Genomic DNA, 17,093 nt, shown 5'->3' with positions numbered 1-17,093 from the left:
AATGTTGCTCTGTGACGATTCATGAATATACTAAACCAAAACGGGAAAAAAATCTTTCAAAACCCCTATTGTCACTTAGAGCATTATTTGAATGCATATTGTATGTATGCGTGCATTTATTAATAAATAAAATAATTTATTTGATTAAATTTATATGCCATCTGATTTCAAAGGATTTTGGATGGAGTAGCTTTTAAAAAAATAAGGAAGAATAAAATAGGTTAAAAATAGAGACATATTATATCAAAACGAAAAACCAATAGGGCTCAACAACCATTCTAGCCCAAAGTATAGGAGAGCAGAGATTTATTTATTTATTTCTTCAATTTTTATGCTGCCCTTCTTCTTAGGCTCAAGGCGGCTTACAACATGTTAGCAATAGCACATTTTAACAGAGCCAGCATATTGCCCCCACAATCTGGGTCCTCATTTTACCCACCTCAGAAGAATGGAAGGCTGAGTCAACCTTGAGCCAGTTATGAAATTTGAACCGTTGACCTACAGATCTACAGTCAGCACTCTACCTGCTGCACCACCCCGGCTCTATCTATCTATCTATCTATCTATCTATCTATCTATCTATCTATCTATCTATCATCGTCCATCCATCCATCCATCTATCTATCTATCTTTCTATCTATCTTCTATGCTGCTCAATTCCAAAGTATTAAGACATCAATTCTTACATATATTTTTTTTAAAGAAAGCTAACTAGAAGCCACCAAAAGCTGCTTTGAGATTCAGATGGTGATAACATGGCACATGTCAGGGGAGGAGTCTCTAGATGATTTTTTTGTGCAATTGCTGTTATGGCCTAACACTAGTATGGATTGTAGCAAATATTCTAAAGTTATTGGCCAGTATGGAATGTTCCCAATTCTTAAGGTTGACTTTTGTCTAATCTAGAGGATCTTGTTATTTTGAATTCATAAAATTTTAGAAATGTTTAAAACTGTTGTTTTCCATTCTTTGCCTCCCTCAAAAATCCATATATGCTTGCAAATAGGTGTACATTCTTTCAGAAGCAATTCACTTGTAATTGGGGGCTGACTCATCATCCTTTTTAGTGATATGATGTACATTTATCACTCCTGTTGTCTTTTATGTGATGAATAATGAAAGTAATAGACAGAATGCAAAGTTGGAATATGACAAATCCTCTCGCAAATAAATAGTCCCAATTACCCCTGTCCCTTGACACCCCCTCCCCCAATGACGGAATTAGAAACCAGTCATTGCAGGATGCTAAGATAGCTGACTGCCTTCACAGTGTTTATTGCTTTTATATCATTTTACAAACAGCAAAATATAACAAAGAGCAACAGCATTTTTACTGGTGAATTCTCCTCACCAATCCTTAAGAACATTCTGTTGATACAAACTAGATGAGATCATGTACCAGCCAGAGATAATGTCCTATATCATCTTGGTGATGTGAACTGGGTGAGATCATATAGGTACGAGAAACCTGCTTGAGGTAAGCAGTTTGCTGCACATAACCTCTATATAACCTCTATCTCTAAATCCCCACTTCCTCAGCCCTTTCTCACCAATTGCCCTCAATGGTGGAATATCACTATTATATTAGAATCACCTTACCCTAACACAGTTCAAACTAACTATAATCACACACTCTTGGGTTTAGAGGATCCATGCAATGGCAGAGAAAATGTGAGAAAAGTTTATTCTGTCAGTGGAATTCATTTGTTTTATACAATGCATGTTTCCTGAGCAGAAGCCTTGAATTGGAGTAAGAATGGAAAAGAAAGGAAAAGATTAGAAATGAGATTGTGTTTCTACCTTTTAAAAAATATAGTAAATAACAAGCATTTGCAGATATTTTCCTACTAGGATGTAAGTTGTTGAGGGTATCAGTCTGTGAAGAAGTTCCTCCTCATGGATTTTTTTTTTTTGCATACAAAGAAATTTAATTTAACCTTCATTTCTTAGCATATACCAAGGATTGTGTGCATATTCAGAAGACCATACTTTACTTACTCTTAAACATTGAAAGGCAAAATGTAAAACTGTGGCATCATGGATTTTAAGAGAATAATTTATTAGGCTTTATTGAATTGCAGGAAACCTACAGAGAAGTTGCTAGCTTGCTTCTTCAAAACAATTTTAGATGTCTTATGAAATGCCATAACAGCTGAACAAAGAAAATGCTTAATATGACATAATGAAAACTTTGAAAACACAAATAAATGCAACTATATTAAAGAAAATTGCATATCAACATCCAATGCCACATGGGAACAATTAGAAAAACAATTAGAAAAATACTTTGAACAATGTCTAAAGACTAAATATTGGAATTACACCTCTTAATTTAAGATTGCAAAAGGTGATGATGTAATAAATTATAGAGCTTTGTTGTTCAAACTAGAAACGTACTTACACTTTTTCTTATAAATTAATAAGTCAGAGCTAATTTAGATACCGTATGTAGAAAATTTTATTTACTTAGTTAATGTTAAACTACCTTGCCTCTCCTCAAAGATATAATTCAGTAGTAATCATTCATGGCTTGATATGTGTTTTAGCATTGCAGGATTAAATGATATACTTTTTAAAAGAGCAGATTTGGAGAGTTGAAGACTGTGGATAAGATTAATGATGAAACATTTTCAGGACAATATATAAATGTTTGAAAAGGGCAACAGTATTGAAAGCCAATCCAATTTTGGATAAAATACTTGGCTGGAATTTAAATGAAAAAGAACCAGGGTTTTTTATGGGTTCAAATTATTGTAGAGGTCCCCTTAACTTCCTGGAGAAGGCCTGGATAAGAACCTCATTAAAATATAGGGTACACAAGAGAGAGAAAAGTTTGAAACCCATGCAAAGTTTGAAAGGTCCCCCTTGATTATGCAGTTCACAGTAGCCGCAAGGGTCTCATTTTCATTGCCAATGGGACCAACAAGATCACTGGTTGGTCCCATTGGTCCCAAAGCTGGAAAGATCCAACCTTTCCAGCTTTGCAGACTAGCGGTTCCATACAAGCAGTGGGTGAGTGGCATGCACAGTTCCATTTGTGCACACAGTAGGCAGACATGCCTGCCACTTTTAAAAATGCAGCTGTGTGTGCACTTGCCTGCCATTCCCATAGCCCAGTTCCAAACAGGCCACAGCCCAGTACTGATAAGGCAATTGAAGACAATTTGGAGCTAGGGATTAAGTATCCTGAATAGTGGCATCTATTTCTGAAGAATTATATTGTCATTATTGTAAACTGTAGAGAACATTTTAAATTTTATTGGGAATGGGATAATCTTTCAAATTTTGGAAGAAATTTTTTAATGATATGACTAATAAAATATTGATTTGTCTGCAAAGACAGGTTTACTATATATATTTTATATTTAAATAAAACTAGCAAATGAAAACAAAAGTAGCAGCCAAATAAAGTAACACTAAATAATTGAAATATCCAGATAATGTATCAAGGATAGAAGGAAATGGTAAGATTTAGTCTATAGTGCTGATTGATGATTTTTCTGATGAAATTCATTGTTTGTCATTACACAAAGACAAAGAAACCATTATTCTATGAGAAAGGGTAGAAGAAATAAGCACTCTTGAAACTTTCTGTTTCAGAAATTGAGAAAATTATGAGGTATATACCATCCTTTTGTGAAAACAAAGTAAGCAACAATACATTCTTTGGTTACTCAAAGGACAAACAGCTGCTGGGTATAATAGCCATTGTGACTTCTCTAGAAATAACAGGCATTTTAATACATTTGTTGTTATTTAAGTGATGTTTGTGATAAGGTATATGAAAATATGTTATAAAAATAATGTTAACCTAAAACACAAAAGAAGCAATTAACATGCCAAACAATTGAGAATGATTCAAAAATTAAGGAGTAAGGTGCACAAAATTTAAAAAAGGGCAACATTACATCAACATTAAATCTACCATAATTTGGAGAGAGACAATATGTTCAAGGCAGATAATCTAGCAACCACCAAAAAGGTCTTACTAAGCTGTTATCAAGGTGATGAAATGTATCACAGAGCTTCTGATGACAATTGCAAATTACAGAACAGTTTCCTATGGAATAACAGTGACCATTAATGTCTTTATAAATTTAAAATCAGTAAGTATGAAATGGGGTGTGAAGCCAGATGAAGACATGAGTAAAGTTGACCCAAAGTTGATACAATGTGATCTATAAAACAATTTGCTAACAAATACTTTTTGCATTATATTTGTGGGACAATGATCCATGCTAAATTCTTTACAATAAGGTAAATAAGTCAGGATGTAGTAATTCATGATCTGCCTTCTTAAAAACAGTAAAGCTGGACTTCTGGGGGAGGAATGATGAATTGGAGTGCCAACAACAGCAGCAAACACCAGGGAATTGATGAGTAGACCAGTTCCTAGAAACCTTTCTGGACAAGAGTGAACAGTGGATTCTACAAGTGCTCTGGATTGCATTTCCTTGTGAAAAGACGACAAGACAGTACTTTTCTGTGGATCTGATGCCTGGGACATGAAGGGATTGCCCATTTTGCTTGGAACTGTAGTAGGGCCCTTTAAAGGACCTCACTTCCAATAATCCTTGAAAATTGTAACAACTTCAAAGCTATTAAAGAGCTTTAGAATGACAAGTTTGAAAAATCTTCATTAGGAGAATATAACCTCAACTCTAAACAAAAGAAAATTAGTTGTAAGCTTGAGAACATATGAAATCTGAAATAAAGAGCAAAAAACTGAACAAGATTTTGATCTTAGAAAGTTATGAATAGTCTAAAGTTTTGAATGCTGAATTTTTTTCAAGTATTGGAAGTATTTATGAAGAACAAATAGTTTTTCATGAGAAATAGATGTGTTTTGCTTTTTGGAAGACATATGTAATTTCAGAATTTTAAAACTGGACTAGATGCTATTAAAAAATGACAGATGTAGAACAAATTTTATCTGACTAGAGAGGAGTACAAATTTTAAACCAAGAGAATGACTGGCATAATTTTTTTCTTATTGGATTATCAAAAGAGGCTTATTAAAACTTAGAATAATTTTGTGTAATGGGACAAAAATAAATAAAGAAAAATCAAATCTTGTAACAATCATAAATAAATAAAAATATTTGAATCGGTAAAAGATGAAGACTGTTAGAAATAAAAGAAAGGAATATAAAGTTGGTTTATTTGATCAAGATTAAAATAAGATATACAGTACTGTATTTATCTCTGGCACCTTTTTATGGACTTAAAAGATAATGCTTTATTTGTCTATAGATAAGAGGTAGAATATAGGTTGAAGAGTTAATTGTCAACTAAAAAAAATTGGAAGTCACTAAATTTATTTATTATTTTGATAAAGGTCGGAAGTCATTTCTTTATATTTTTTCTTTATTATAGACATTAGTTTCTTCTCTCATTTCCTTGCACCTTTTATTCTTCCTCTTTTTATTTTTTGTTTGTATTACGTTCTACTGTTATAATGTTATAACTACATATTAAAATTATACATCATAAAATTGTGAAACTGGCTAAGTGGATACATTTCTAACTATTGTTGGCACTGTGATTCAAAAGCACAACACAGAATTGTCTTTATGAAGAGGTGGTCTATGATTAACAAGTTTGGTCTAGTTTAGGCTGAGCTTATATATCAGAAATAATGTGGGAAAAGATCTACTAGGAGAATTCAGCCTAGTCTCAATTTTAGGTCTAAGTCAATAATTTTCTTGGCAATAATAAACCTTCTGAGAGAGGGAAGAATGCTGAACAAATTGGTGTTCAAAACAGGTAATATCCCTTTAACCAACCTACACTTTCTGTTGCAAGTGCCAATTCATTATGGCAAAATAATTGCTTTGCAGTAAGCAGTGAAGAGTTGCTCATTAGAAAACATTGCAGAGACACAATTTATTTAGCTCAAGCTGCTATTGGTCTGATAGTTAGAATCTGCTTTTAAGACGGTTCTGTGAATGTGTTAACTATGACTTTAGGCAACACATAGGAAGGCAGCTGTGCAGTTCACTTAGCACTAAAGCTATAAATGTTAACATAATGCACAGCTAATGATAATGACTACAGTAGTGCATCATAGTAATTTACTAGTACATTGAGCTTTTTTTATGGTACTTGCTTCAAGGCTGGTGAAGAAAATCACATAAACTGCACCTTGAATAATCTAATTAAAATAAGTGCATTTTTTACTCCCTGCAGAATCATTACAACTGAAAAATTTATGTTCTTCCATCCCACAATTATTGGATAGATAGTTTTTGTTATCAGTTTAACAGAATCTGTCATTCCATATAACAAAATGATCTTGCAGGTATAAAAATGCATGCTGCATTAACATGCCTCAGTAACGGTCTAATTTTGTAAACTTCAGGTACAAAATCTTTTTATTATCACCTGAATTTTGAAATGACCTCTAAGGAAGAAGTTTAAGAAAGATAATGTTAGTTCATTTCCACTTATTAACTTAGGGTTAATCAGATACTTGGATGTTCATTAAAAAATTAATTTGGAATAGGCTTAGACTAATTTTTTTTTTAAGTTCCTTGATTGTCATGTCACCACAATAGCCCAACCCTCATTTTCTGAAGGACAGAAACAGACAGCAACCAATCCTGTTAATTCCATACTGAATACCAAAGTAACTCATGGTGCATTTTTCTGCTCCACTTTCCAAAACACAATTTTCCATGTTAGGTTGCCTAGAGCACTTCTGTTTCTTTGGGATAGCTTGCTTCAGTTTGATCAGGATAACCTCAGAAATTCATTAGCTATTTTACCGCAGCAGGAATGTCCCTTCAATTGAGTCAATGCTTACATGATTCCGTAATCATGTAAATAAATATTAAATCAGCTACCTCACCCAAATTTCTCACCCTGACAAGAAATATTAACAGAAGGTATTTTTCTCAAATTTAAAAAATATAACTGAATTTGTAAAAAATGTGAATTCTGAATATAATTTGAATGTCTCCTGTCTAATTTGATATGTCCTATCTCTTATCTATATTTTCCTGATCTTTACTACAGTGTTTTTTATCTTTAGTGTAAACTTGAGAACTTAATTCACGATTTGCCTTTAATACAAGTAATCCTTGACTTATGGCCATAAATGACCCTAACATTTCTGTTGCTAAGTGAAAAATTTGTTAAAAGAATTTTGTCCTATTTTACGACCTTTGCACACTTGTTAGGTGTGTTAACAAGTTGCAGTTGTTAAGTTAGTAACAGAGTGAACCTGGCCAACTTCTCTTCCGAGCTCGGAGCAGCATGTAACTGAGAAAACACTCTGGGGGAATTGATCAACAGGGATTATGCATGTTCCTGGAGTCACATGCGCCCCCCATGACATTGATAATCATTGAGTTAGTAACACAGTTGTTAAGTGAATCTGTCTTCCCCATTGATTTGGCTTGTAAGAAGATTGCGAAAGGTGATCACATGACTCCTTGACACTGCAACCATCATAAATTCGAGTCAACTGCCAAGCTTCCAAATTTTGATTGCATGACCATGGGGATGCGGCAAAGGTCATTAGTGTGAAAAAGGTCATAAGTCCCTTTTTCAGTGCCATTGTAACTTTGAGCAGTCACTAAATGAATTGTTGTAAATGGAAGACTACCTGTACAATGTGAATACAAAGTCCAGATCCTACCTGGAAAAGGTTATATGAGTGTTCTGCGTTGTTTAGCAGAGACTAAGTAAAGATACTGGTTTAGTTTGACCAAGAGGACTATCAAGATTCCACCAACCAATAGCATACTTGGCCAGGCAAATGCAAGGAGAAAGTCTTCTGGGGGATACAGTCGCATGAAAAGGGCACTCTTTTCTTCTCTTGATGGGTCATAATGGCAAAGAAACCTCCGATACTTTCTGAAATTGTCTCTTATCTTTTCTACATGCTGCTGAACTTTTTTATGATTCTCCATATCAGGGGGTATATAAGAGCACTGCAGAAAAAGAGAAAGAAAGAAAACTCAGGATACTGCTTTTCACAATTATTGAGGGTAAAACAGTAATTTGGGGCTCCTTTTAATCAGCGCTGCATTAATATTGGTTTGTTTTGCCTGCACTGTAGCTGTTGGGAACTAGATAAGGAATACTACATATATCCTATTCTGACTTTTGTAGGAGTATCCATGAGCTTTCAAAACCTAACCTTTATTAACCAGGGTTTTTCAGGGTCAGAGGGAAAAAGGATAATGCAGCCTATTCTTACAAACAATTAAGGAATCAAAAGTATTTTCCTCTGCTGTGATTGGAATTAAAGGAACTACTTGTTCTACAGGTATAATATAGGATGGCAAGGAAAATATTGCTAGGAAAAAACTGCAATGATAACCTTCCTTCCTTCCTTCCTTCCTTCCTTCCTTCCTTCCTTCCTTCCTTCCTTCCTTCCTTCCTTCCTTCTGAATATTATTTTTGTGAGCATAGATAGAAGGGAAGTTGCTTATTTAGTTGTCAAGTTTGTACACCACGCATTTCATCTGCATAACTCTGGACAACTTACAAATAGAACATTAGGAATGAACTAACACATTTGCTAATAAGCAGGATTTTAGATTAGAGGAAAATGGATTCATGAAATTTTACTGAAGAAGGGAGAAATATTATAGCATTTTTTAAAAGTACAACTTTATACATTTTGGGAAGAAATTTTAGAATTATACTCAATGTTTTGAAATTTCATCTCAGAGTTATGAAGATTCTGATAGTGAAAGTTTCTCTATTGTAAACTGTGAAGGGAACATAATGGCTATCCTTGGAATTAAGTTTCATGTATAATTTGCTTCCTTATAATTTTCTACAGATGTTTGATCTGTAGCCTTAGGGAGTAAAATCCTATTGGAAAATTAGGATATACAGTAAATATTTAATATGTTGCAGCTTGTGTTTTCACTTTTTCCCCAATACCCAAATGAGAGGGTACAGTTTCATGAAGAAACAGTTACAAATATTGCAATTAAAGTGGACTAATATATACTTTAAACTATTAATTTCTTGGGGGATAAACATATATAGAAAGATGCTGTTAAAATGTTTACCATGCTGAAAGGTTAGGTTAGCCAATGATCTCAGAGACAATGTGAATTGTTGGTGAATTTGATGTTCTGTTAAGAGTAGTAACAATTGTCTAGGTAATAAATATTATATAGAAAGAAATATTTTGATAAATTATCAAAATATTAACATATAGCATTAATATATATTTCTCATATATATTAATACTATATATATATTAATACTATATACTCTGTGTGTGTGTGTGTGTGTGTGTGTGTGTGTGTGTGTGTGTATATATGTAGATTGTTCTGAGTTCGGGTTTTGCCCTGTGTAATATTTTGCATGTTTATGCGACGTTTCGGTGAAATCACATCCACCATCATCAGGCTGAAGTTTCCAAGCTTCGTGCTGTTGTAAAATGGAATGTCTGCAACTGTCATTTCTTCCTAGTGTATAGTGTGGGGGTGGAGATTTGGTTTGAATGTAGCAAATAGATTGGGTGATTATGTTTCAGTGATCTGATTGGTTGGTGTAATCATAATTATTAGAAGGATTGACATGGTGATTTTATGAAGTGTTTTTTGTTTAAGGCTGGTTTCCAAATTTCAAAAGTCCAAATTCATAATTATTAGAAGGATTGAATGGTGATTTTTATGAAGTGTTTTTTTTGTTTAAGGCTGGTTTCCAAATTTCTGGTAGGCGGGACGTGTCATCTCTTTTATTCATGCAAAGGGGGCTCCTTTCAATTTCTATGGCTTCTAGAGCAATTCTTCTATATAAATTCTCTGTTTTGTGAAGTAATTTAGTTTTTTCAAAGTCAATTTTGTGCCTTGTTTTTTTAATGTGCTGGACAAGGGAGGAAGTCTTATCTTCTTTTTTAACTGCATTCACATGTTCTGCAAGGCGTGCACTTACTCTTCGGTTGGTTTGTCCAATGTATGTGGCTGCACATGTTTTGCAAGGGATTTCATAGATTCCTTGGTATTCCAATTGGATTTTATCTTTGGGGCTCCTTAGGATATTAGATATTTTTTGGTTGGTGCAAAATGAAGTTTTGATGTTATGTTTGTGCAGGATTTTACTAATTTTGTCTGTGGTGCCCTTGATGTAAGGGAGGATGGTGGTACCATTGTCCTGTTCTTGATCTTGTTTTTTGGGGGGTGTCTCTTTTTTGATTAGATTTGTGATTGTTTTCTCTTTGAATCCATTAGAAATTAATACATCTTTGAGTTTGTTCAATTCAGTTTTTAAGTGCTCATGGTCAGCTAAGCGTTTGGTTCTGGTGATGAGAGTTTTGGCCACTGAGGTGATTTGTGCGGGGTGGTGGTGTGAGTGTGCATTTAGATAACAGTTGGTATGGGTTTTCTTTTGGTAGATAGTGTGTCCTAGGCTGCCATTGGGTTTTTTATAAACCAGTACATCTAGAAAGGGAAGTTGATCATTGATTTCTGTTTCCATAGTAAACTGTATTTTGGGGTGTAGGCTGTTAAGATGTGTGAGGAAATTGTCTAGTTTTTCCTTACCATGTGGCCAAATTACAAAGGTATCATCAACATATCTCAGCCAAAGTTTAGGTTTGTATTTGGATTGCTCTAATGCATTATTTTCGAAATATTCCATATAGAGGTTGGCGATGACCGGTGAGAGAGGTGATCCCATGGGGGCTCCCTCTATCTGTTTATATCTTTGTTCATTATAGATGAAGTATGTATTGGTCAGGCATTGGTTGGTAAGGTCTAGGATATATTTGGGGGGGTTGTGTTTGTCCTGGATAGCTGTCAAGGCTTCTTTAATAGGTATTTGTGTGAAAAGGGACACGACATCAAAACTCACAAGTAGGTCATCGGGTTGTAGGTTTTGTTTTTTGATTATTTGTATAAAGTGGAATGAATTTTGAACATATGAGGTAATAGTATATATATATATATATATATACATATATGAAATATATAGCATTCGTAGGATTCTATGGTGTCGGGAAGGAAAGGAGGAAAGTGTAATGTTATGAACCATATGAAAGTCCAGTGCCTTGGGTAGAATGCCTTGGAGTATCCAATACATTGTTGTAATATAAAATTTGCAATGTGCTTATTTTTATTTATAAACTCAAACATTGAAGATAAATGTAGCAGCATTTCTAGGTATACCTTAGAGATCCAATTTTACTGAAGATGAATTAGCTGGTGGCAATATTTAATTTACATAAAAAGTAAATACTCTCTTAAGATTAGGACTGTTTAATTGAAAAGGTTGGAAATCTAAGGTCCACCCCATTTTGAAGGAAGTAACCAAATACAGTACAGTGTGAGTATTACTGATTTCTCTATTAATTGCTTTTGCCTGCTGGAGTTTGCATGTGTAAGCATCATTTCAAGGCCTTAAAGTACGCATTGAACTGTCCATTAGGGAAATTTGCTTCATTGTTTTTGTCTACATAATTATAGATTTCGATATACTGTAAATGAAATGATTTTCTGCTAGGCCATGAATTATAGCAAAGTGATAGGTTCCATAAGAAATGAGGCTGAAAATGAAGCAATGTAAAACATGATTAATTTTAAAGAAGGGGAATGGTAGGGGAAACAACATTTATATATTACAGCATATAACACAGTTTATAGTATTTGGTATAATTCTGATTTGCTCTTACATAGTGTGAGGATGATTATGTTTAGTTTTATTCTGTTATAACCTCTGATGATCTGTATCACTCAGAAGTCTAGAAGAAAATGTAGATTTGGGAGGACAGAAATAATTCCTTCACATCTAACCTTGCACTAATGATACTGAATAATAATGACTTTTATTTATTGTACACTGCCCAGATTCCCTCTTTGAGGGAGATGAGCTATTCAGAAATATAGTATATGGAGAGGGTAATTAATACAGTGGAACCCCGACATAAGAGCTGCTCTACTTAAGAGCAACTCGAGATAAGAGCTGGGAGGGGAGAGATATTTTTGTTCTACTTACAAGCCCAAATTCGAGATACAAGCGCCAAGGAGCTGTCTCCTGAAGCCAAACGCTAACTTCCGCGTTCGGCTTCAGGAGACAGCTGCGAAGCGGCGCGCGTGTTTTAAAAGGTTGCAGCCGGCCTGGGGGGCTCGGGGGGGTGCTTGCACTTTCTTTCTTGCTCTTTTTCTTTCTCTCTTTTACCTTCCCTTCCTCTATTTCTTCTTTTCTTTCTCCTTCCCACCTTCTTCCCTCCCTCCCTCCCTTCACTCATTCCTCTCTTACTCTCCCCTTTCATAAGTTTCCTTGCTTCCTTCCTCTGTTCCTGTCCCTTCCCTCTTTCCTTCCTTCCTTCCCACCCTCTGTCCATTCATTCACCCATTCCTCTCTTGATCGCTTAAAGCCGGTCCCTGGTGCAAAAAGGGTTGGGGACCTCTGTCCTACAGGATTGGGTGGCAGAGAAGTTGAACATATGTAAATTTAAAAGTTTAAGAAAGTTTACAAGTTAAGTGAAAGAAACTTCATTATTCATTTATATGTACATGTACATTTCTTCATTAAAAACATGTCTTTCTGCATAATTTAGACTAACTTTGTGAGTTTTTTGAGGGCTGGAACCAATTAAAATTATTTACATTAATTCCTATGGGGAAAAGTCGTTCGAGATAAGAGCTGCTCGACTTAAGAGCCCAGGTCCAGAACGAATTAAACTCGTATCTCGAGGTACCACTGTATATTGTTTAAGTATACCATTCTTTCAAAGCTGCTATATGAAGTCTTTATTTATTTATTTATTTATTTATTTATTTATTTATTTATTTATATTTGTCAGACAATTATAGGATGGTATTTTGTATAAACATAACATTAGAAAAGTAATGATAAAAAGTAATGATAAAAAACAATAGGACAGTAGGACAGGGATGGTAGGCACAATGGTGTGCTTATGTATGCCCCTTACAGACCTCTTAGAAAGGGGGAGAGGCCAAATGTAGATAATCTAAGGTTAAAGGTTTTGGGGTTAAGAGTAGAATTCCAGGTGTTGATTACTCTATTGCTGAAGTTATATTTTTTGCAGTCTAGTTTAGAGTGATTGACATTTACTTTAAATCTATTATGTGCTTGTGTATTGTTGTGGTTGAAGGTGAAGTAGTCACTAACAGGAAGGACATTTAGGTATATGATTTTATGAACTAGAGTTAAGTTGGAATGGAGGCGACAGAGTTGTAAGTTGTCTAATAGAAGAATTTCAAGTCTGGTGGAGTAAGATATTTTGTTGTGGGAAGAGAAGTGAAGGACTCTACTTGTGAAATATTTCTGGATTTTCTCAATTGTGTTGATATCAGATATGCAATGTGGGTTCCCTACAGGTGAGCTGTATTCTAGGATTGGTCTGACAAACGTTTTGTTAGCAGATAAATGTTACCAGAGAAGAAGCTGCAAAGGATTAGGTTAACAACTCTTAAAGCTTTCTTGGCAATATTGTTACAGAGGGTTTATAGTATACAAACCTTTGGATTTCTGTCCACAGTGTTCTCTGTGTGGTAGAGCATTGCTACTTGCCCTATATGGGTTATATTCACATAAACTTCCAGACAAGGATAGTGAAAAATATCTTTATCCTCAGAGCCTTCAATGAATGAACAGTGGACTTTGATGTTAGCTTTCACTAAATTGCATTCACTTTCATCAGCCCAGACACTGCAAAGACAAATGTATTAAGAATTTATGCATAACTTAAGCCTGGTAGTACAAATGGGGTAAGACAAAACAGTATTAAAATTAAATTGCCCATGTGAGTAAAGGAAAATAGCAATCACAATAGCACTTTGACTTATACAGTGGTACCTCATGATACGAACCCCTCATCTTACGAACAACCTGAGATACGAACACGGGGTTCAGAAAATTTTTTGCCTCTTCTTATGAACTTTTTTCTTCTTATGAACCCGCCACCGCCGAGAAGCCCCGCCGCCCGGCTGTCACTTTTTGAAACAGCCGGGGGGCTTCCCAGCGTCCTCCTGAACCCGAACGCCAAACCCGAACTTCCGGGTTCAGCATTCCGGAGGCCTCCGAGAAGCCCTCCAGATGTTTTAAAAGGTGACAGCCGCGCGGTGGGGCTTCCCAGTGGCCTCCCAAATGCTGAACTCGGACGTTCCGCAAAAGTTTGGTTTCGGGAGGCCGCTGGGAAGCCCCGCCGCCCGGCTGTCACCTTTTAAAACAGCTGGGGGGCTTCCCAGCAGCCTCCTGAACCCAAACGCCAAACCCAAACTTCCGGGTTCGGCGTTTGGGAGGCCTCCGAGAAGCCCCCACGGCTGTTTTAAATTTGGCAAAAGTTCGGGTTCGGGAGGCCTCTGGGAAGCCCCGCCGCCCGGCTGTCACCTTTTAAAACAGCCGGGGGGCTTCTCGGCGGCCTCCCGAACACTGAACCCGGAAGATCAGGTTTGGCGTTCAGGTTCAGGAGGACCGTGGGAAGCACCCCCAGCTGTTTCAAAAGGTGACAGCCGGGCGGCGGCGTTTTTTTGCATTTTTTTTCCGTTGCACGGATTAATGGATTTTACATTGTTTCCTATGGGAAACAATGTTTCGTCTTACGAACCTTTCATCTTACGAACCTCCCCCTGGAACCAATTAGGTTCGTAAGACAAGGTATTACTGTATACTGTTTCACAGTACTTTACAGCCATCTCTAAATATTGTACAGTCAGCATATTGCCCTCAACTATCTGGGTTCTCATTTCATCAACCATGGAGGGATGGAAGGCTGAGTCAACCTTGAGCCGGTCAGAATCAAACTGCTGGCAGTGGGCAGAGTTTGCTTGTAATATTGTGTTTTAACCACTACGCCAGCACAGTTGTTATGTAGACTTTTAGCAAATGCTAGCAAATGCTATGGTAAAAATTATATATTGCACATTATATTCCATGTTTTTGAGTATGCTTTTCCCATCACCCGGCAGGCCAAAAAATGTAAGCTCTTTAAATAATGTCTGTGTTTTCAGAAACGTACTTGGTTTAATCTGTTAGAGAAATTCTCACCTGCATTTTTGTAATCCTCTTAATATATAGAATTTACATAATGAGGAATATATTTCTTTAGGCTGACACAATCATATATTTTTTAAATCCCACTATTATTATTTGTATAAATAATAAATAAAGTGGCAAATATATTTAGTACTGCTTCCTCCTATTTTCTCTGTGGTTTCTTTCCCAAACCCCAAAAACTTTAACCTTAGACTATCTACAGTCAACCTCACCCCATTCATAATAGGTCTGTAATGGGTGTGCATAAGCGTACCATTGTGCCTATTGCCTAATTTACCTGTACATATCTTGCTAATATTTATGTTTATACCAATATCTACTACCTTGTACATGCTTGACAATAAACAAACAAACAAACAAACAAATAAATAAATAAATAAATACTGGCTCTAATGCTTATTTAATTAAGATTAGTAGAAATCGAATAGAAAGATATTTCAAAACATACGTGATAGAGAGGTTGATGAACTCTTAGTTTTATGAACTAGAATGACTATGAGTAAAAGCTGAAAAAACTCAATCAATCAATATAGAGCTGGAAGGCAACTTGGAGGTATCTAGTCCAAACCCCTGCTCAAGCAGGAAACATTATACCATTTCAGACAAGTGGTTGTTCAATCTATTACAAACCTCCAGAGATGAAGCACTCAGAACAAACTGTTCCACTGGTTAATTGTCCCCACTGTTAGGAAATACTCCCCTCTTTGTGGCAGCCTCTCAAATACTAAAATACTGCATCATGTTGTCCCTCTCCTTTCCCAAGTCCTTTTTTTCTCTAGCCAAACCCAAATCCTGCAATCAGTTTTCATATGTTTTAGTTTCCAGACATTTGTCTTCCCAACATCTTTTTTTGAAATGTGGTAACGAAAATGATGACACAAGGCAAAAGAATATTAGCTGCTAGAGAAATGAAAGAAATAAGACTGTCATGATGACATTGGGGTGACCTTTATAGAATTGCAACTGTTCTTAGCAGCTTCCCCCTGCTGAAGGCTGGAATGCATTGAGTCTGTCATCTGCACCTCTATAACTGTCTGGTTTGGTGCTGCAACTCAACAGGACCAACACAGACTTCAGAGGCTAATCAGAACTGCAGAAAAAACAATTGCTGCCAACCTGCCTTCCATTGAGGACCTGTATACTGCAGAAGCCAAAAAGAGGGCAATGAAAATATTTACTGACCCTTCGCATCCTGAACGCAAACTGTTTCAACTCCTACCCTAAAAACGTCGCTACAGAGCACTGCACACCAAGATAACTAGACACAAGAACAGTTTTTTCTCGAACCCCATCATTCTACTAAACAAATAATTCCCTCAACACTGTCAAACCTTTTATTAAGTCTGCACTTCTATTTCTACTAGTTTTTTTCCTCATCATTCTTATCATCCTTTTCCTCCCACTTAGGACTGTATGACTGTAACTTGTTGCTTGTATCCTAAGATTTTTATTAATATTGATTGTTCATTGCTTCTTTGACCCCTATGACAATCATTAAGTGTTGTACCACATGATTCTTGACAAATGTATCTTTTTCTTTTATATACACTGAGAGCACATGCACCAAGACAAATTCCTTGTGTGTCCAATCACACTTGGCCAATAAAGAATTTTATTCCATTCTAATGCTCCAGATGCACCATTGAACTCAGAGTCCGTATTAATGTTTAGGTCAAAAACTTATGAAGGACTAACTTTTTTTCTTTTAGAAAGGAATTAATATAATATATGATGAAGATTTTTCAGAATTAAATGTTTGCATAATCTGCAAAAGATGAAGCATTAGTGGAATTCAATGGTAACCATAGGGGTGTGTTCAAATTTGTAAGATAACAGGTGTGGTTTAATGATGAAAGCCCTGTTTCCTCTGCAGTAATATTAACATGCATGTGGGAAATGGACCATGGTTCATTTCCAAAATTATGCCCATCAGTATGCAGATTTTTATACCTTTTCTGTGGCTGCCTGATGCTTGTGGTGGACATTATGAATGACCAAGAGCTCAAATGGGGCATTTGAATACAAACGTTATTGTTTTTATTGTTATTTTAAAAAGAGATGATTGCTGTAGTATAATTAATAATAATAATTTATTAGATTTG

The 17,093-nt window shown here is 35.7% G+C and overlaps 2 protein-coding genes across 3 annotated transcripts in view; one reads left to right on the top strand and one right to left on the bottom strand.

The window, feature by feature from the left end:
• The window catches only part of KCNIP1 (potassium voltage-gated channel interacting protein 1), a 664,229-nt gene that overhangs the window by 54,583 nt on the left and 592,553 nt on the right, over nucleotides 1-17,093 (top strand). The gene's annotated exons all lie outside the window — the stretch shown is intronic.
• The window catches only part of KCNMB1 (potassium calcium-activated channel subfamily M regulatory beta subunit 1), a 31,842-nt gene continuing 15,990 nt past the window's right edge, over nucleotides 1,242-17,093 (bottom strand). For both annotated transcript variants that reach the window (XM_070739457.1, XM_070739458.1), the window contains exons 3-4: nucleotides 13,455-13,644; nucleotides 1,242-7,937 (exon numbers count right to left, since the gene is read on the bottom strand). In XM_070739457.1, coding sequence (XP_070595558.1) covers nucleotides 7,653-7,937; nucleotides 13,455-13,644 — 475 coding nt within the window. In that variant the 3' untranslated portion in view covers nucleotides 1,242-7,652. The remainder of the gene's footprint in view (nucleotides 7,938-13,454; nucleotides 13,645-17,093) is intronic.

Source organism: Erythrolamprus reginae, chromosome 2 (genome assembly GCF_031021105.1).
Source record: "Erythrolamprus reginae isolate rEryReg1 chromosome 2, rEryReg1.hap1, whole genome shotgun sequence".
Lineage (NCBI taxonomy): Eukaryota > Metazoa > Chordata > Lepidosauria > Squamata > Dipsadidae > Erythrolamprus > Erythrolamprus reginae.
This window is presented reverse-complemented; position numbering and strand designations above follow the sequence as displayed.